We start from the raw sequence: 21881 nt of genomic DNA on the forward strand, positions 1-21881 counted from the left end.
CGTGTGTGTAGTCAGTCTGCAGTCACATATAAACATATATAAGATAACATATCCACCTATATAATCACATATGTACAAACTTCATTTACCTGAAACGTCCCCTAGTGCAACCGTGCAGACTGCTGACCCCTCGCACACCGCGCAAGACAAACTGGAAACAGGCAACTGATTATGCACTCACCAAAAAATCTTCTTCACAAAAAACTTTGCCGCTGACAAAATAAAAGGCCTTTCCTCTTAGTTTTCGGCCTAGGAAAAGAAAAGGAAACAGAAGTAGTACAGTTAGATAAAACCTGCAGCCGAGGACAAAGGGACTCCCCCTGAGCAGCTCTCTTTGTCCCCAGGGATCTGAGTGTGCCCAGGACAAAGGCCCGTCCACCCTGGAAGAATTCTCAGCAGAAACCGGGGAGGTACCCAGGGGCTGGGTTTATATCTGGGGAGCAACTTGCAAAAGCTTAGACACTATTGCAGGGTTCGTAATAACAACATCCTGCATCCAGTAGCATGCGGAATAGCCCCATTAAAAACGTCACGGGCCGTCAGTCAAAACTCCTCAAGGTTGGCTCAGTGACTGCGGCTGTGCGCTGCCACCTGAACGAGCGAGGTCGCAGCTCTCCACCGGCCCTTCCTCGTGGGGGCGATGCCCACGTCAGCAGCAGCAACCCCCTCATCGGTGGAGAAACCATCCCCACTCTGACCTAATGAAAGTCCTAAACGCGTATTAACCCAGGGGAGGAAGAGGTGTGCGAGGATCAGAACACACTCCCCCTCACCCGATGGGGCCAAGCAGAGGCTAAGAACGCAACACACATCTGTCAGCTCAGGGAGTGCCCAGAGAAAGCAATTTAAAAGAAAAAAAAAAAAAAGGTAGATTTAGCCACTGGTGCTCACTACTCCCCCTCCCCCCAACTTCCTCCAAGAGCAGGACAGTCTGGGGAAACTTCAAGGTGCCAACTCTCTGCAAGCACACAAAGACCACGAGAGAAGCCCCAATCCATCATAAATTCTCTCTAACCTGCTACCAGGGATTTTTATTTTATTTGCTAAAAAGAAAGTCCATCGAGATACACATTTGCTATTGAGATGAACTAAATTATGTATAAATATGACCTAGAAAATGTATTTGCTGTTATAGTGACCTGGAATACGAACACTGAAACAGAATGGGATGGTTGACCCAGTAACTGAAAGCGGATTTTGTAAACCCTTGTGATCTTATTTTGGAACAATGGTATATAAAACACCTAAATAAATAAATCAATCATCAGCCAAAAAAAGGCCAAGAACTCCCCCAGCTTTTTTTTTTTTTCCTGGCACAAAACACCCATAGTTTTCCTCTTCCCCCTCTCTCCACCCCCCCCCCCCCTATTTTTTTTGGGCAGAATCTTCTGCCAAAAATCAAATTAAAGAAAAAAACAAACCCTGTTTACTCTATTTTATCTGATTAATTTTTAAGTTTTATTATGTTCTCTTAGTTTATTTCTATATTTTATTACTTTATTTGCTGTATTTTATTAGTCATAATTTGTTTTTATAACTATTTTATATCTAAGTCTTATTTGCATTACATTTGTATTTTATTGTATTTTGATATCTCTGTAAACCGTTGTGACGGTTCCTCCAAATGACGGTATATAAAAATCTATAAAGAAAGAAAGAAAGAAAGAAAACACCCTCATTTTCTTTGCTTGTGTGGTTCAGTGCAGTTTCCTGCCGGTTTAGGCTGCCTCTTTCTTGAATTTCTGCCTGTGTACACTAGAGAGCACTGCTGGGCAGGCTGCTAAGGGCTCGTCACAGGTCCTGCACGGCGGTCACTGTGTTTCCACGCACAGGAACTGCAGGGTGTGGGGGCGGGAGGGGAGCAAGTCATGCGGAAGAAACGAGCAAAGTTTACTTTAGAGAGTTAGTCAAGGAACAAGATGAATGCCAAACATCTTAGCATCCGTTTAACCCACATGGCAAAAGAAGCTAGGACTTTTAGAAGCTACGGGTGAGGAAAAAATGAGAGCCAGACAATCCTAGATTCTTCACTTTCTTCATCACAGACACTTCACTCCAGGTTTTGTGTCTGCAGCACTAACAGTTCCCAGCAGACTCAGCACAGGGACAGAACCGACAGCTCCCAGCAGACTCAGCACGGGGACTGAGAGCCACGGGGACAGAGAACTTGAAGCTGGCCCCAAACAACTGTATTGGAGGAGGTGGGATAAAACTTTCTATAAATACAATAATAAGAATTCCTGGCAGGTCATACCCTGATTAAAGAGTATTAATTATCTTCAAGCCTCCCCAAGGATAGAGCATCATGCCTGAATCCTGCAACCGAGCAGTTCAACATATCTGGCCTTGAAGCCCCAGGCTGTGCTGGAACTCGTTTCTAAATGCCAATGCCGCGGGAGCCCTTTCACGGAACAAGTAGAAGTCCAACCCCACACAGACAGAAGACCTTGGTAATGTGCGTAATAACGAAAAGACGGTGAAAGCTCTCTGGTGCAGTGAACATGACAGGAAATCCCAAGGAAGTTCAGTCAATAAAAAAACAAAACAATAAAAAAAAAACAACTTGGCACCGCAGGAAGGGCACCTTGGCTAGAATAGACACCATTTCAGCAGTGGTACCGCTCGCTGCCTAGACTCTGGAAGAGCCAGGAGGCGAGCGCTCACAAAGGGGTCAATTTTCAAAGGAACGCGCGTATTGCCGGCTCGATTAAATGTCCCGTGCGGATTTGCGCTAGGGCTTTACCGGCTTTTACGCATGTGTGCAGACTGATTTTGAAACACACTCGTGCGCGGGGGAAAAACAAACAAACAGATTTTCCAATTAGGCCAGCAGTTTTGTCCAGTTGATACTGAGCTCCTCAAGACACCTCTCTGGTTCTTCATCCTGTAAGCGCCCCCCCCCCCCCCCCCGCTTGACCCCGGACCTTCACGCTGTGCTGAAAACCCCAAAACTTGAGATCTCTAGACTTGCTCCTCTCCATCAGGAGAGGAGCAAGTCGGTTCTGTCCCCGTGGCTCTCTGTCCCCGTGCTGAGTCTGCTGGGAGCTGTCGGTTCTGTCCCTGTGCTGAGTCTGCTGGGAACTGTCTGTTCTGTTCCCTGCAGCAAAATTACGCAGATAGCACGCGGACGCGCGCCATGGTCCAACTGTTTTCAAATTCGGAGTTACGCACGCAAGTCACAGGCCCGCCCTGGAACACCCCTGCCCCTATCCTGGCCCCTTACTCTTGACGTGCGCATGGGTACGTACACGTGCACTTTACGGATTCCTAAAATTCACACTGCTTGTGCGCAGTCCGCGTACGTGGCCATTTTTGCATGAGCTACGCTTTTAAAATTGATCTGAAAGAAGGCAAACGAGAGAAAAGCAAGAGCTGGGACTCAGAGAGGGAGAGAGAGAGAGAAACACAGAAACAAAGAACTTTTAAAGTTTAACTTTGATTTTTAGCCCACTTTCTCAAATGATGCTCAAGACAGCTTGCAGCAGTTTTAGAATTCAGGTACAGTAAGTTCCTGCACAAAGAGCTTACAATCTAACGGGCCGATACAGCCATTGGACGCGCGTTTTCCCTTACCCCTTATTCAGTAAGGGGCGGAAAACACGCGTCCAACCCGCCGAACCTAATAGCGCCCTCAACATGCAAATGCATGTTGATGGCCCTATTAATTATTCCCGCGCGATTCAGTAAGTAAAATGTGCAGCCAAGCCACACATTTTACTTTCAAAAATTAGCGCCTACCAGTAAAAACTGCTTTTCTGTGCACCCTCCGACTTAATATCATAGCGATATTAAGTCGGAGGTCCCGAAGAGTTAAAAAAAAAGTAAAAAAGAAAAAATTTTTTTAAATGGGCCAGCGGCTGTCGGGTCGAAAACCGGATGCTTAATTTTTCCGGCGTCTGGTTTCCGAGCCCGTGGCTGTCAGCGGGCTCAAGAACACACACCGGCAAAATTGAGCGTCGGCTGTCAAACCCGCTGACAGCTGCCGCTCCGGGGCAAAAGGAGGCGCTAGGGACGCACTAGTGTCCCTAGCGCCTCCTTTTGCCCGTTTCTACCAGCAGGCCTCATTTAAATACTGTATCGCGTGCACAGGCGAGTGGCCTGTGCGTGCACCAGGAGAGCGGGCATTTGCCCGCTCTCCCGCGGACTTTACTGAATCGGCCCGTAAGTGAGTACCTGAGGCAACAGAAGAAAAAGTGACTTGCCCAAGGTGGATCAGCTGGAGAAAGTGGGATTTGAATCCTAGTGCCCCCTGGTTCTCAGCCCATTGCTTGTACCACTAAGCTACTCTACGCCTTTAGGAGGAGTGTGGGTGAGAGAAACATGGCCCTGTGGGATCAGGAGATCTTTGCCAGAGCTCACAGAGGAGTCGGGGTATGCATCCAAAATCACAGCATCTCACTCGCCTTCACCACTAACACCTTTTCATTTTACTGAGCATGGAGTAAAAGTAAACCTCAAACTCTCGGATGATATGAGGTTCAATGCGGTGCACGTGTGTGCGCGTCTTGTTGGGAAATATTACGCGAGTCCTTATCACACTGCTGAAAATTAGCACACCTCTAACCAGCCACCTCTGTGCTCAATTGTGCAGAAAACGGGCTCTATAAATGGGGAAAGAACTGGTTTAGGTTACAGGCAGGGTTTCAGAAATCCACTTGCCCGATTCTGATGGCTAGTGAGCAAGGTTGGAGCACTGGTAGGCCAGTGCTGGGTGGGGAATGAAGCCTCAGTTTCAGTCTAACTGGCATCAGCAGAGAGAGGCCACACGTTGAAGGTGTGCAGGGCCAGGAACGGGAGGCAGCCGCCGTCTCTTCAGCCCAGCGAGTGCCAGGAGGATGATGACTTATTCCACCACATGGAGGTGGCCTCTTCTGTCCCTGAGAGAGGCAGCGACAGTTTCAGCCCTTAGAGGGCCATGGGATGCGGCAGCAGCCTCACAGGACCTTCCACCAGTAGCAGCCAGGAGAGCAACAGGGCCTTCAGCCAGCTAGTGAGATTGGGAGGAGCGGAGGCACAGGAAGGAGGAAGAGAGGAGAGAGAGAGAGACGGTCACAGAGAGGGGGAAAGAATTTTTGGTGGAGGAGAAACCACTTGGCAAGTGCATTTCTTCCCTGGCAAGTAAGTCTTGGAGGAATCTTTGAATCCTTAGTTAAACCATAGACGTACTTGGCAATATCTGTCCCTGGCAGACTACCAGATAGGTTGGAAAAGTTGTCAGACCCTTCAGACGAAGTCACGGCATGTCCTGCTTACTGGGTCCAATGCACAGAGCTGTGTGGGGCTTCTAGGGATGTGCATCGTTTTTTTGACGAATTAAACTATCGTAAGATATTTCTTAATTTGTCATGTATCGGCACAACCGCTAAACAATCACATTTTCCATGAATTTTTGGGAAAAATCGTTTTTCTGTTTAGTGTGCGCTAATGGGTTTATGTTAGTGCGCGCTAAACCGAAAATGATTCAATACGGAAAAAAAAAAATGCCGATCCGTGGGAATACGAACTTTTCCCGCGGCTACACAAAAACGAAAGCGATCGGGGATCCGATGCACCTCTCTAGGGGCTGCTTACCCAGCTCCCACCTGTGCCGCGCCTGGCTCTAGTCAAAGCAACCACTTCCTCACACTCACTGATGTTATTTGCCAGAATTACGGAACAAAGTAAAGAATACCTCACCCCCCCCAAAAAAAAAAAAATATCCCAAATCTCCTTTCCATTCTTCCATTCCACCTAAACATTTTCCCAACTGCTGTGCTCATTTCCTTCCTCTCATGCATGCTTCCTCCCCAGTCAAGGCTCACGCTGCCTTCACACTTTCTTTGGTTTTCATCTATCCTATTTCCTTCCGGGACCAGATGGCTCGGACAGGAGCAGCGGGAAACCCACAGCATCAGCAAGTTTACAGCCAGGGAGGGACACCCCGAAGACGACTCAAAACGACAGCTTCTCCTGAAGCCAAACTCATGCCCAGCTAGAAAGAGGAAAGAAATAAAAAATATCCGGGGCAGGAGGAGCCAGCGAGACCTCTGGCATCCCTCCACATGAAAACAATGCCTTCGTCTCTTTAACCCCCGTGCCCACACCACACAGGGCGCGCTGAATTTTCCCGCCAGGGACCGCCAAGCATCGGCAGAGTAGAGGGCTTTGCGCTCTGCTGGGACCCCTGTAGGGGGGACGGGGACATCTCTGCACAGCGGGCCCCCCCAGCAGGGGGTACTCAGAGGCCTGCAGAACCAAGCTACGCACCCTCGCCAGAGGTAGAGGCAGTGCAATTTCTCCCTATTACTTTTCGGAGCTCAGTCTGAACAGCATTTTGCCCTGTCCCCTCCTGCTGGGCCCTATCCCAGAGCTTGTTAAGGACTGAAAAACTCCCTTAGGACCCAGTGGTGGAGATCCGATCACACACACACACACACAATGGCCCTGGTAAGTGCTCAGCCCAGTAGCGCAGAAGAGCCCAACCTCCTCTTTCCTGCTGGCTACTTCTATCCCTTTACAGCCCCAGCATCCTACTGGTTTATTTTGCCATCGCCTTAACTACTTATTTGGCTGCCTTGGTCTTGTTTCTTTGTCCTCCCTCCCTACCACACATTTTTTTTCTCTTGCTCATTCTGGTTTTGCCTGCTCCCTCTCCTTATCTCTCTCTGCCAATTTTCACGCTTGTTTATCCCCACCACTCCGGCTCCTTCCCCAAAAAGGCACCGCTGTCTAAAACCTAGACAGTGAGCTCTCCAGGCATGGAGCTGACTGTTAGCAGCAGGGAAAGGTGGATTATGGGCTCCGCTCAAGTCCCGATCCACAAAATGGCAAATTCCAAGGGAGATGCTGGGTGATCGGAACAGGAGTCTCCTGGACCGAATTTAGCAAGGGGACAGATGTAAACCGAAAATGCGAGGATTTCGAGGAGGAGGTTCACTTAACAGAAGCACATTCTTTTAGAAAGAAAATATGCGATCTAGAAAAGGGTAAATAATTAAAAGTAAAAGGGCACATTGGTGACTTTGTAAGTGCTTTCTCCCAAAGGAAAACAGCAGGTCTTAGGTGGACTAAAGATACTAAATATTAACCATTTAAATGGTAAAGTAAAAATCTTACCACACCTGTGCTCAATTGTGCAGAAAACTGGTGCAGTACTTTTTCAGCTCTATAAATGGGGAAAGAACTGGTTTAGGTTACAGGCAGGGTTTCAGAAATCCACTTGCCCGATTCTGATGGCTAGTGAGCAAGGTTGGAGCACTGGTAGGCCAGTGCTGGGTGGGGAATGAAGCCTCAGTTTCAGTCTAACTGGCATCAGCAGAGAGAGGCCACACGTTGAAGGTGTGCAGGGCCAGGAACGGGAGGCAGCGTTTTCTCTTCAGCCCAGCGAGTGCCGGGAGGATGACGGCCTATTCCACCACATGCCGGTACGAGGCAGCAGATCCACGCTTTAGTTCCAGGCTCCCCTTTTTTTCAGTGCGCTGTGCGACTCCTCACTCTAGAGCAGGCTGAGCGGTTTTCGGGGGGGGACCCTCTCTGCAGCTGCAGGTGGCTCTTCTGGGTACATAATCGCTTAAAATGGTTAACTTTTTAAAATGGTATTTACATCCTTAATAGGAACAGCTACAGGACTGATCAAGAATTCTTGAACTCCAGTAAAGTTTAATGAATGAGCTTTGGAGTAATCCGACTGAAAAACATTATAATTTTCAACAGTATTTCTGCAGATACAACAGGGTTTTACCTAAACAAGTGGCTTTTTTTTTTTTTTTTTTAAACTTCCCTACACATGGTTAAACTTATGCACTTATGTCATGTTCGCACCTAACTTACCCAGATTGAGAGGAGGTGTTCCCGGGGATGGTACTGGGGAGGAGTTTGAACGAACGCATATACTTAAGAACATAAGAAATTGCCATACTGGGTCAGACCAAGGGTCCATCAAGCCCAGCATCCTGTTTCCAACAGTGGCCAATCCAGGCCATAAGAACCTGGCAATTACCCAAACACCAAGAAGATCCCATGCTACTGAGCAATTAATAGCAGTGGCTATTACTTAAATTGGCTTGATTAATGGACTTCTCCTCCAAGAACTTATCCAAACCTTTTTTGAACTGCACTAACCACATCCTCTGGCAACAAATTCCAGAGCTTCATTGTGCGTTGAGTGAAAAAGAAGTTTCTCCGATTTGTTTTAAAGGTGCTACTTGCTAACTTCATGGAATGCCCCCTAGTCCTTCTATTATCCAAAAGAATTAACAACTTCATATTTACCCTTTCTAGACCTCTCATGATCTTAAAGACCTCTATCATATCCCCCCTCAGCCGTCTCTTTTCCAAGCTGAACAGCCCTAATCTCTTCAGCCTATCCTCATAGGGAAGCTGTTCCATCCCCTTTAGCATTTTGGTAGCCCTTCTCTGTACCTTCTCCATCGCAACTATATCTTTTCTGAGATGCGGTGACCAGAACTGTACACAGTATTCAAGGTGGGGGTCTCACCATGGAGCGATACAGAGGCATTATGACATTTTCCGTTTTATTCACCATTCCCTTTCTAATAATTCCTAACATTCTGTTTGCTTTTTTGACTGCTGCAGCACACTGAGCAGACAATTTCAAAGTATTATCTACTATGGTGCCTAGATCTTTTCTCTGAGTGGTAGCTCCTAATATGGAACCTAACATCGTGTAACTACAGCATGGATAATTTTTCCCTATATGCATCAACTAGCACTTGTCCACATTAAATTTCGTCTGCCATTTGGATGCACAATCTTCCAGTCTCACAAAGTCCTCTTCCAATTTATCATAATCCACTTGTGATTTAACTACTCTGAATAATTTTGTATCATCTGCAGATTTGATTACCTCAACATCGTATTCCTTTATATAATTATATTGAAAAGCACCAGTCCAAGTACAGATCCCCGAGGCACTCCATTGTTTTCCCTTTTCCGCTGAAAAAACTGACCATTTAATCCAAACCTGTTTCCTGTCTTCTAACCTGTTTGTAATCTATGAAAGGACATTGCCTACTATCCAATGACTTTTTAGTTTTCTTAGAAGCCTCTCATGAGGGACTTTGTCAAATGCCTTCTGAAAATCCAAATACACTATATCTACTGGCTCACCTTTATCCACATGTTTATTAACCCCTTCAAAAAAATGAAGCAGATGTGTGAGGCAAGACTTCCCTTGGGTAAATTCATGCTGTGTTCCAATAAATCATTTCTTTCTACATGCTCTGTGATTTTGATCTTTAGAATAGTTTCCACTATTTTTCCCAGAACTGAAGTCAGGCTCACAGGTCTATAGTTTCCCAGAATACCGCTAAAGCCCTTTTTAAATATTGGGGTTACATTGGCCACCCTCCAGGCTTCAGATACAATGGACTATTTTAATGTTAGGTTACAAAGTTTAACTAATAGATCTGAAATTTCATGTTTTAGTTCCTTTAGAATCCTGGGGTGCAATACCATCCGGTCCAGGTGATTTTCTACTCTACACTTAAACTTGGCAATGCTTATGCTTTTTCCTATTTTCTTCAGATGGATTCTTCTTCCAGTTTTTGAAGGATTTTTTTTTGGATAAAATAGCCTCTTTCACCTCACATTTTAACAATGCCGGTCATCATTTTGCCTTCTTTCCACCTTTCTTAATGTGTGGAATGCACATGGACTGCACTTCTAAAATTGTATTTTTAAACAATGTCCATGCTTGTTGTACACTTTTAGCCTTTGCAGCTGCACCTTTTGGTTTTTTTTTCTATTTTCTTCACTTTATCAAAGCTTCCCTTTTGAAAATTTAGTGTTAGAGCTGTAGATTTATATATTATCCCCCTTCCATTCATTAGATCAAATTTGATCATGTTATGATCACTAATTCTAAGTGGCCCCACCACAATTACCTCTCTCACCAAATCCTGTGTTCCACTAAAAATTAGATTTAAAATAGCTCCCTCTCTCGTTGGTTCCAGAACCAATTGCTCCATGAAGCAGTCGTTTATTCCATCCAGGAACTTTACGTCTCTAGCATGTCCTGATGTTATGTTTACCCCAATATTGACTGGGTAATTGAAATCTCCCATTATTACTGCACTGCAAAATTGGTTAGCTTCCCTGATTTCTCTTAGCATTTCATCATCCGTCTGATCATTTTGGCCAGATGGATAGTAGTATACGCCTATCACTATACTCTTACCCAACACACCTGGGATTTCGACTCATATAGATTCTACTGAGCATTTAGTCTCTTATATGATGTTTGTCCTCTTGGACTCTATGCCCTCCCAGACAAAAGATAAGTTTAACTAAATTAAATTATTTGTTTATAATTTCAGACACCGCATTGCCTTCCCACCCCTGAAGAAGCCATCGAAACACGTAGTGTCGGGTTGGGCTGGTGTTCTTTCAAACTGTCAAGATAAGTTTAAATTATTTCTGCCTTCTGCATAACTATGATTGCTTTAAAATAAGTGGTTACCAATGATTATAAAAGATGGTGTAGCATAGTCGCAAAAAAGTTTCCCATGACATGCAAAGCAGTATACAAATAAACTGCACACCTTTACCTTGAGGCATTTTAAATAAAGCCCGAGTGAAATATATGAGGTATCCACAACTAAGCAATAATTACAGATCCAGCTCTTTTATGTGGGTGTTTCTTTTATTGCATTTATTTGAATATACAGCACTGTACCACAGTTTTTGACGCTTGGCTCCCAGACAAAGTGCCACACCTCCAACAAGATGATCCTCCCTATCATTGCAATATAATTTATACTCTGCTATAGCACTGTCCCATTGGTTATCCTCCTTCCACCACATCTCAGATGACAATTATGTCTGTCTTATCAGTCACTGCTAAACGCTCTAAGTCTCCCATCTTAGACTTCTGGCTTTTAGCATACAGACATTTCAAAGTGTGTTTTTTGTTTGTATTAACAACCTGCTTTTCAGCTGATAGGGACAATTTGGAATCCTTTAGCTCAGGTGATTCATAAGAATATGCCATACTGGGTCAGACCAAGGGTCCATCAAACCCAGCATCCTGTTTCCAACAGTGGCCAATCCAGGCCATAAGAACCTGGCAAGTACTCAAAAACTAAGTCTATTCCATGTTACTGTTGCTAGTAATAGCAGTGGCTATTTTCTAAGTCAACTTAATTAATAGTAATAGTAATGGACTTCTCCTCAAAGAACTTATCCAAACTTTTTTTTAAACCCAGCTGCACTAACCACATCCCCTGGCAACAAATTTCAGAGTTTAATTGTGCGCTGAGTGAAAAAGAACTTTCTCCCATTAGTTTTAAATGTGCTACATGCTAACTTCATAGAGTGCCCCCTAGTCCTATTATCCGAAAGACTAAATAACAGATTCACATTTACCCATTCTAGACCTCTCATGATTTTAAACACCTCTATCATATCCTCCTCAGTCTCATCTCCAAGCTGAACAGTCCTAACCTCTTTAGTCTTTCCTCATATGGGAGCTGTTCCATCCCCTTTATCATTTTGGTCGCCTTTCTCTGTACCTTTTCCAGTGCAACTATATCTTTTTTGAGATGCGGCGACTAGAACTGTACACAGTATTCAAGGTGCAGTCTCTCCATGGAGCGATACAGAGGCATTATGGCATTTTCCATTTTATTCACCATTCCCTTCCTAATAATTCCCAACATTCTGTTTACTTTTTTGATTCTTTACTTATAGGGACATGGACTACACTTTTGCTTTTATTGGAACTTCGCTGTTGGGATGCCCTAATTCTCCTGTTTCATTAGTATCCTTTGAAGATACCTTCCTCCGAACCATGCACTGCTGAGTGACTGTCGCCTTTCCCCCTTGTTCTAGTTTAAAAGCTTGTCTATCTCCTATTTAAAAGTTAGCACTAGCAGCCTGGTTCTACTTTGGTTAAGGTGGAGCCCATCCGTTCAGAAAAGTCTCCCCCTTCCCCAAAAGGTTGTCCAGTTTCTTACTAAACTGAATCCCTCTTCCCTGCACCATCATCTCATCCATGCATTGAGACTCCGGACTCTGCCTGCATCTGGAGACCTGCGCGTGGAACAGGGAACATTTCAGAGAATGCCACTCTAGAGGTTCTGGATTTCAGCTTTCTACCGAAAACCCTAAATTTAACTTCCAGAACCTCCCTCCCACATTTTCCTATGTCGTCGGTGCCCAAATGTACCACAACAGCCGGCTCCTCCCCAGCACTGTCTAAAATCCTATCTAGGTGACACGTAAGTTCTGTCACCTTTGTGGACATCAGGTGCCACTTTACGCGTCACTTTTGAAAAGTGAAACATATGTGCATGACTTTTCCCGAAAATTTTCCATGCACTAAACCGCAACTGTTAAGTGCGCCTGGGAAGACTTGGTGGGATAATTTTCAAAGCGAGCTTATGTATGCAAGTCCACTTTGCAAACTGGTGCAACTCACTGCAAACAGTTGCCGGCTAACTTACATGCGATGTTACAAAATCACTCCCTAAAAAGTAAAATAGTACATCTATAAATACATTACAAAAAGCAGGCGTGGGATATTGTTTGTCTCTTTTAAGAATGAGAGGAGTAGGGTGATCAGAAACGATGGTGGGAAAGGCGGACTAGTAAATTCATAACTGGTCATCAAAAAACCAGATCAGTGAATTCTCAAGTGGGGAACATAGAGACTGAGGTATCAGTGTCTGAAGAAGAGGTCCCACACAAAACTAGTATTATTCACGAAATTCAGGTGACAGCATCACTATTAGGTAGCTTCTTCAGGGATTCCTTACAGGCAGGAGCTAAACTTCCCAAACAGCCATTGGTTAACCAGCTGCATCTGCTCAAAGAGAGCCAAAGGATGGAACCACGGATAGGCCGGGATGATGTCTGTAATGAGAAACATTTCGGACTTCAAACGTGACAGAGGAGGTGGGATTTCTGCGCATTCAAAATTCCTCTGCTGGCCCCCAGGAAAAGGCTTCACAACCTACAAACAATACAGTTTTCTCCAGGGCCAAGGCGGCTACCAGAACTCTTCACATTGCTACTGTTTTTTATGACACAGTTGATCTAAATTTTCTTGCAGCCAGGAAAGTAGAAACCATACAAAAAGCAAAAGGAGAGTCAGGTTAGGTTAGGCATGCAGCTGGCCTTTCTGTTACACACTTAACAATCAGACCTAAATTTCACAACATAGTAAAAACATAGGGGCGGATTTTCAGAGCCCTGCTCGCCTAAATCCGCCTAAATCCAGGCAGATTTAGGCGAGCAGGGCCCTGCGCACCGGTGCGCCTATGTTCAATAGGCCTACCGGCGCGTGCAGACCCCGGGACTCGCGTAAGTCCCGGGGTTTGGCGAGGGGGGCGTGTCGGGGGGGGGGCCCGGTCGGAGCGGCGTTTTGGGGACGGGCCCGGGGGCGTGGTTACGGCCCGGGGCGGTCCGGGGGCATGGCCGCGCCCTCTGTACCCGCCCCCAGGTCGCGTCCCGGCATGCTAGCGGCCCGCTGGCGCGTGGGGATTTACGTCTCCCTCCGGGAGGCGTAAATCCCCCGACAAAGGTAAGGGGGGGGGGGGTTTAGACAGGGCCGGGCGGGTGGGTTAGGTAGGGGAAGGGAGGGGAAGGTGAGGGGAGGGCAAAAGAAAGTTCCCTCCGAGGCCACTCCGATTTCGGAGCGGCCTCGGAGGGAACGGGGGTAGGCTGCGCGGCTCGGCGCGCGCCGGCTATACAGAATCGATAGCCTTGCGCGCGCCGATCCAGGATTTTAGCGGCTACGCGCGTATCTACTAAAATCCCACATACTTTTGCTTGCGCCTGATGCGCCAGCAAAAGTACGCCAATTCGCGCAGTTTGAAAATCTACCCCCGAGTTTATGGAAAAACAAAATATAAGAATGACAAGAACAATTTTCACTTCACATGAACGCATGCATTTTTGGGGAAATGTTTTCTTTAATCAAATACCAGCTTGATTACTTTAGGTCAAATATGAGATCATGCTTCCTTCTCTCTTCTTGTTTAAATCCCATCTAAAAATCCACCTTTCTGAGGCTGCTTTTAAATCTGATGTCCACTTTCAGCTTCATTAACTAAGTAATAGGGATGTGAATCGGTATCGGGCTCGTTTCCGGTATCGGGTTCATAGAAAAACTGCGGGAAATCTTGGTTCCCGCAGTTCTGAGCGTTTTTTTCCAGCTGTTCCAAGCCAAAACCCCCCCCCCCACCCGACCCTTTAAATTTAATTATTTAGAATCCCTCACCCTCCCGACCCCCCCAAAACTTTTCTAAAGTACCTGGTGGTCCAGCGGGGGTCCTGGGAGCAATCTCCCACTCGCGGGCCGTCGGCTGCCAGTAAACAAAATGGCGCCAATGGCCCTTTGCCCTTACCATGTGACAGGGGCTATCGATGCCATTGGCCAGCCCCATCACATGGTAGGAGCAATGGACGGCTGGTGCCAACTTAAAAAATGGTACGGGCCATCCCGAAAAATGATTCACATCCCTACTAAGTAATTTTAACCACTGTCTTACTATATGAAACTCTCCAAGTCTCTTTTGCCCTGTATGTTTGTCTTGATTAGATTGTGAGCTCTACTGAAAAAGAACCGTCCGCTCCATATATAGAGTAGCGCTATAGAAATGTTAAGTAGTATCATGGCTGAAACAAATATGTGAAATGCACTATTCTAAGCCTGCTTAAAGGCCGGCCAGCAATTCCCAGGCCTACTGCAAGGTTCAGGCACAGTTATTTCCAAAATAACTTTTTTTTTCATGTCATCAAAATCAGTAAAAATATTGTACCTGTATTTTTGTTTTTTGAAAGAGACACAAATTATGATGCATGTACAATGCCGATGCCTAATTCAATTTTTAGCCTGTGTGTGTTTTATGTCTTATACACACCAAAAAATTTTTTTTATTGAATTTGAACAAAATTTACAGGGCTTGATATGTGCATGGGTACCATCCCACCTGAAAATATGCCCCATGCCAAGAAGGATCTGGTTGCTTCTGTCACAGGCCGATCACAAACACTCGCACAATGTCACAGAGAGGAATTGCTGGCAGGGATCAGGCTGCTGGGACTGCTCATCTACAAGGCCGCACACATGGGTAAGGGCTTTGGCACTGCTCTATTTTAAGGGGGATATAACAGAGCTAAAACTGTTTTTGAAGAGTACAATGAAGAGCAAACAAGTTATTTAGAGGAATGACTCATCCTGTCAGTAGACTAGGGAAGCATGAAATGTTTATCCTAGAGATCAGAAGACTCCAAACCAATGTGATTGCTGTTCATAAGCACTCCAGCACTGGAAAATAAAGAGGGCATACACTGAAGCTATAAAAAGTGAATTCTAATGAGATTTCCCAGGAGAACTATTCAGAATATGAATCTTCTAGGTGGCAAAAACTGGGCATGTTTTTAGGCAAATGTCTCTATGTGCGAAGGGCAATATTTAAAGCAATTTATTTATGTGGGCACAAACTGATATTCACACATATCAATCGGCAGGGGGCAAACTTCCCTCCCGCAGTGTGTGCAGTTTCCTTTCTTAAAAGGAGGCATTCCTGGCGGGGGGAGGGAGAGGAAGCTCGTGCTCATGGATGGCATTTTCACCTCTACCCACTTTATTTTCCACGCAAAAAGTACCTGCAGAAAAAAGCGAATGCAAACGGTGCTCGCGGCAGCTCTCCAAGTAAAGGTAGGTGCGCGTGCTTCTGCTTTGAAGCTTGGGGCAAAGTCTGTAAGTAAAACCTGTGTGCAGAATTTGTCCCAAAACACAGAGTTTGAAAACTGCCTCCTTTTGGGGGGGTAGGGGGGGAGGAATTTTAATACAGCAAGTATGCAGGAGAAGTTACAACTATTTTCAATGCAGACTTACACGCATAAAAATGATCCCCTCAAATTTACCCACCCCCCCAGCCATTGCGAGGGTGGAAACATTTTCAGGGAGACATCATATACACGCTTGTGAAAATCCAGAAGTATTCACGTAAGTCCCAGACCCTCCACAACTCTTCCCTTTGAAACGCCCGTCTTCGGTTGCGGGCAAGCTTACATGTGCAGAGGCAGCGTGCGCATTCATTTATCCACATAATCCACGCAGGCGATTTTGTAAAAGGCTAATTCTGTAGGTAAAAAAACACTGCTTTAGCCATGGAAAACCTTTGAGAATTACTCTCCCCCTATGACTAGTAAAGGGTGTCCCTGGATACAGCGAAGCACTACAGCCCTATAGATGCCGGGACAATGGCATCGTCCAATAGCTTTCCGCCCCCCCCCCCCCCCCCCCAAGACTAAAATCTTTCTGAAACCATTTGATGAGATTGTGCCTCTTTCTCTGAGTGCAACGCAGTGGGGATAGATTTTGAAACTCAGTTTAAAAGTAATTTGAGTTAAAAAATGTTTTTGCTTCTGTTGCTGAAAGGAAAAAGTCCCTTCTGATGGAGAAATGTCAATGGCAAATTTTCTCGCTGAAGTCAACAGAAATGACTCATATTTCCTTGAGATGTGCTGTGCCCCCTTTAATGTCCACTCAATTCCTGTCTTCCCAGTGAGGAGGGGGGATTGGGGAAAGAGGAGAGAGGCAGACTGGGGCTGGAAGCCAATGGCGTTATCTGCTGGATTGCACTGACACCTAGTGGACAGGACTGCAATTGCTAGAATGAAATAGATGTGTTCCCAGGAGACAAAATGTTGATTCAAAAGGGACCAACTGTATTGTCTTGGAATCAGAACTGGAATATGTAATACCTACTTGGAGCCAGCGAGGCTCAGGGGGATCAATTACTATTGAACCCTTTTAATTAGGTATAAAAGATAATGCCGCCTTTGTTTAGGAGCAGAGCCAGAGGCAGGAAGAGATACAGAGATGTAGCTTTTGAGGGTTTATTTCCAGCTTCTTTCTGGAATTAGAGAGCAGTTTCTGACAGCCGGGTTTTTCCTTGTAGTCATTAACTGAAGAAAAAGTACTTAATCAGCAATACCGGTGAGGGAAAGAAATGTGATATTCAAACGTTGCCTGATTTTTGTTTTCATTTCTAGCTAGGAAAACAAAATTAAGAAGAGAATCTGCCCACATTCGGTCTCAGGCTGCAGGGAAATTTGGAAGATTTTTGTCTTGAGAATCTGGACTTTTATTCCTAGGAAGCAAGTGGATCCTGAATCCGTGCCGAGTACCGGACTCCAAGCATCTGCCAACGGTATCCATCAAGCACCCAGCGGAGAAGTTCATCTAAAAGGATTGAAAGAATCATGCGACACTTAACTGAGAACGTGTGCAATTATTCTGGCCAGAATTTAGGGGGGAATTTTGAAATATTTTGCAAGCAAACTGAACTGAGATTTAGGGTGGGGTTAGTGATTTTCTTTTCTAACTTACAAAACTGAGCTTCCTAATTTTCCAATGCTAAGAATTCTTTCCTTTTGCTATAATGCCACATGACTAGGATTTCTACTCTACAGCAAACACAATATGTTAAGTAAATGCGCATGCACGGATTTTATATGCATTACTTGCAATAGTAATACACCGTGGGTTTTATGTCAGTGTTTGTTGGTTTACTCTCTGCTCCAGCCTCTCCTCCCCATCCCTGGGAGAACCTTTAGTTGTGTGAGCACTTCACACATGACAGGCACAAAAAGTGTTTTTGTCTGGATGTTTAGTTTTTTTGCCTAATAAAACAATGTTGGGTTTCATTGTGCATACGTGAAAGGTCAAGAGGCCTCTGATGGGTGGAGTTCCCACAAATATTTCTTCAACGCTGAAGGAAATATTTAATCAGAACACAAGAGAGGGTGAAGCAAACGTCAAGGTCGAATGATCATCGTTCCTCACAGACACACATGTTGCATAAGCAACCCAAAGGCCATTTTGGGGGTAACACACAAAGTGCATACATATCTCTAAATTCTGAAGCCTGCTCATATTAATCGCCGGCTCTTGCAAGGCTGGTGAGGGCCTGGGCTAATTCTAGCCTGGGCAACAACAAACAATTCTGACAAAATTGAGGGCAAGAGAGCTAGCACCATCCTACATCCAACAAGGAAATTACACCATCAGCAAACCGTCCCGTGCAGTGCTGACTCAGCAGCAAGTTTAAAATGCATTCCAACTGAAGTTTAATTTCATCGGAGTAGGAACTGATGAAGTCTCTTGGTGCTCTCTCTGGCACAGACACCTAAGAGACAGCAGCATTAGTAGGCAAGTGAGCCTGGAGCCTGCGAGGCCAGCGGGTGCACACCCAGAATCCACAGTGGCTCTGCCTTCTCCTATTGAGGAGGGTCCTGTTTACAAAGGAAACCTGTGCAAAATGAGTATATGTGTGTGTGTGTGTGGGGGGACATAAGAACACAAGACTTGCCGTACTGGTTCAGGCCAAAGGTCCGTCAAGCCCGATACCTGGCTTCCAACAGTGGCCCATCCAGGTCACAAGAACCTGGCAGGATCCCAAGGGGGTAGATCAATGCCAAGCTGCTCATCCCAGTGGATTTCTCCCCCCCACCAAGTCCACACTAATAATGGGAAGGGAGGGAAGAAGTCATGGTGGGGCTTGCGACCACATGCATTGGTCTCATCGTCACTTATATACCAAAGCTGTTCCCTCGTAGCTGCAGGTATTAGGGAGAGCTGACCGATGTGATGAGTGGGGGGGAAAAGGAAGTTAATTCAGATGGCTTGGATGTGGGGAGAGAGCGTGGCATAAGTAGGTAGGAAAAATGGAGGTAGAGATATGGGGGGGGGGGGAAGCAAGGGGGGTAATGGAGAGATAGTGAGTAAAGTGGGGGGGTGTGGAGGTGTGAGGGAGGGCTGCTGGAAGGGAAGTGTTGAGGTGCGTGAATAGGGCGGGTCTGCTCCTGGGGAAGCCAGTAGTTGGCGGATTGCTGCTGGCCCTCCCCTTCAGTAAGACCAGCTGGCGAGCCTAAAGTCAAAGGGAATGCATTCCGCACATAACCAGAGAGGAGTTACGCGAGGAGCGCTCTGTAAATCTTTCACAGTATCAGCAGCCTGGGCTTTTCTTTTACCTTACTAAGTAACATTCTTTTCTGCCTTGAGATTAGAGCGTCAGAGAGAAAAGAAAGGGAATTTCTGGAATGAGCTTGGAATGGGGGGTGGGGGTGGGGGGGGGGGGGACAAAGGAGGGGGTGGCAAGAAAGTGTGAACCAAAAAGCACAAGTTTTGGACAACAGTTCCAGTCCGTACCGGGCAGTCTCCAGCACAAACTGCCTGCCGCCTGGCAAGCCAAACCAAGCTGCCCTTGCTAGGAAAGGGTGACCACAGCTTCACCTCTTCCACTCAAGCCAAGTCACATGGACGTGCAGATTTCATAACATGCGTGCGCTGGCGCGTGCACGTTATAAAATGTGTGGGCCACGTGCACGGGGAAGGGGGATTTTAGTAAGTTAAGCGAGTGACGCAATCGGGCCTTCCCAATTAAGGAGCGGACTGGTACTGCTCTACTCCCTTTTCCTCTCCCCGTAAAAAGAGAAGCGCTCAGTCCGTTGGTAATTTTGTGGCCGAGTACCTGTGCAAGCGAATTTCCAAAAGCAAAAAACCCTACACGCGTAGTAGGCGTCTTTGAAAACTGCCTGCTGGGCCTGTAGGGTACAGAGCTCCTCGTGGACTTTGCAGCCGAGTGGGCTACTGAAACGCGCTTCCCTGATGTTAAGACACAGGCAGGACCTCAGCAGTGGGGATGATGATGCTACACCTTCAAAGCAAAAACCTGCAGCTTTGGAAAGCACGCCGGCTCTGCACTGCTTTTTTTTTTTTTTTGAATGCCTGCCATGCACGAGATTCCAGGGCTAAGATAATTATTGTAAATTTAGAGCGGTATGAAGTGAGGCCAAGAAAGGAAACAAGCAGGCGGCCAGGTGCACTGGACCGTTCTGCAGATGGCACATTCAGACAAACAGGAAGGCCATTACTGTCTGTCAAAAGAGCGGGTGCAGCTGAGATCGCAGAGAAAAGGAATGCAAAGCAGGGCGGGGAGAGCAGGCTCACACACGAAACCCGGCCTCGCAACAAGACATCCGAAGGGTCACAAGAAAGCGCGGCCAGGCTGTGGCAGCCAATGGGAGCAAAGATGCAGAACTGATGTCTGGCAGGGCCGCTCGTGATGCCGCACATGCATGAGAAAGCCCAGGCTAAAGGACTCTCCGGCACAAATATCTAAAGCCAGATAATCCCAGTAAAGGCCTGCGAAGCGAAGGGCAAGTGCTAAGGAAGAGGTAACGGGGCAAACTGGCTTGCCCCGGTGGACACAATAAAATATTAACATTTTGTCCAGTATAAAAACTAAGATTTATTTATTTATTATTTATTTTTAGTTTTTATATACCGATGTTCCTGTATAATATACATATCACACCGGTTTACAAGGAAATAAAACTGACGCCTCGAAGGGCGGTTTACATTGAACAAATACAATTGAACAAATAACAGAAAGCTAAAGGGGCATAAAAGGAACTGTTGTACATAAAAGGATGCTGTTGTACATCAGTTTGAGTCCCTCCTTCTGATGATATCAAGCACATCACCCACCTTTGGTCCAATAAAAGGCTACACTGTTCTCTCTAGACCCAAAATGGCTGCTGAAGCAGCACCACAATGCATACCGTCCTGCTATCCCTTTCTATGCTCAGGAGTCCTCGCGTACTGCAGGCTTTCCCCAGCCAGGTAGGCCTGCTGCGCCATCCCCAGCAAAAATAAACCTTAAATGGGAAGGGATTTCCCCTAAACTGGTTTAGCAATCTGAATGCAAAACTCTACAGTCTGTCAATCCTTCCACAGCTATGCTTCTGACTTCTGAAGGTCAACCGGGGGTGGGGGGCACCAAATACAGAAGGTAATCCGCTCTGGAGTGGCTGAAAGGCGAAATTTAAATCTAAAGAAATCTATAAATCAGTGGAGGGAGGTTTCACCCATCGTAACTCAAGGCAACAAGTTTACACGACTCGGGGGTCCTGTAAGAGGGAAGAACATCCATTGCTTGGAAGGCAGCACAACAACTTGGGTGTGAAAGAGGCAAGGAGGGGAAGCAGATTCAAATTGATGATTTTTATTATTTAAATTATAATATAGGTATGGGGGAAGACCCACCATGTTTTGTTTTGTTTTTTCTTAATATAAAACGTGGGTAATAACAATAGTGCCAGCCACTTAATTTGTCAAACTTTTAAGTGAGACACAGGAATCTTTTTACCACTGCATTGGCTAACTAATCCAGCGAGTCCTTTAGAGTTAGCCGTTTTATCTAGAATTAATCCAAAAATAATTTAAAGACTCATTTCCATGCATTCAGTTTAGAACAGGGTCAGCAGTGCACTTCTCAGACTTTTTGCTGTTCTGTCTCTCTCTCATTAAGCAATGTACATTCTCATTGCTGGAAGACCAATGCTGAAGGGAGAGGTCAAGGGATGCAGCCGCACATGCATTGAGCTCCAGCACAGAAAGGAGCCAGGAAGCCCTTGACTTTAGTGCAACTGAGTAGATAAAGAAAACCAAACCATTCTAATATTAAACCTAAGTAATCATTTTTTTTTCCCAGAGGAAGGAAAGCCATTTGTTAACAACTTTTTTTTCAGTATGCTTCTAGGAAATACTGCTGCTTCAGGTCACCTGGAAAGATCACCCTGGATCGTAGATTTAAAACAGACGCTGCTTTGCCCCTGTTTCTGTCTGCCCGGGGATATAGGCATGGACGGACACAGGCACCATTCTGTCTGCGCTGTTCTTCCACTGCCAGCAGGCCTACGTACGACTGTGAGCACCCACATGCGCATCCAACCAGAATGCGGACGGACACAGCACCTCCCCTTAATGCATTCGTTTAGCTCGTTAACGAAGAACGCATAACTTCCATATATGGAGACAGAGGCATATTCCTTCTTGCCTGGCCTGGGCAATAGATTAGAAT

The 21881-nt window shown here is 45.8% G+C and overlaps 1 protein-coding gene and 1 long non-coding RNA gene across 7 annotated transcripts in view; one reads left to right on the forward strand and one right to left on the reverse strand.

Annotated features, from left to right (window-relative positions):
* LIMD1 (LIM domains containing 1) overlaps positions 1-21881 on the reverse strand; it is a 136256-nt gene that overhangs the window by 15174 nt on the left and 99201 nt on the right. For all 6 annotated transcript variants that reach the window (XM_029589474.1, XM_029589469.1, XM_029589473.1 and 3 more), the window contains one exon: positions 182-249. In XM_029589474.1, the coding sequence (XP_029445334.1) occupies positions 182-249 (68 nt within the window). The remainder of the gene's footprint in view (positions 1-181; positions 250-21881) is intronic.
* LOC115084517 lies at positions 15347-17511 on the forward strand. The gene is made up of 2 exons (XR_003854586.1): positions 15347-15664; positions 17008-17511. It is a non-coding gene; the product is annotated as an uncharacterized LOC115084517 (long non-coding RNA).

The sequence above is a fragment of the Rhinatrema bivittatum genome, chromosome 2 (genome assembly GCF_901001135.1).
Source record: "Rhinatrema bivittatum chromosome 2, aRhiBiv1.1, whole genome shotgun sequence".
NCBI lineage: Eukaryota > Metazoa > Chordata > Amphibia > Gymnophiona > Rhinatrematidae > Rhinatrema > Rhinatrema bivittatum.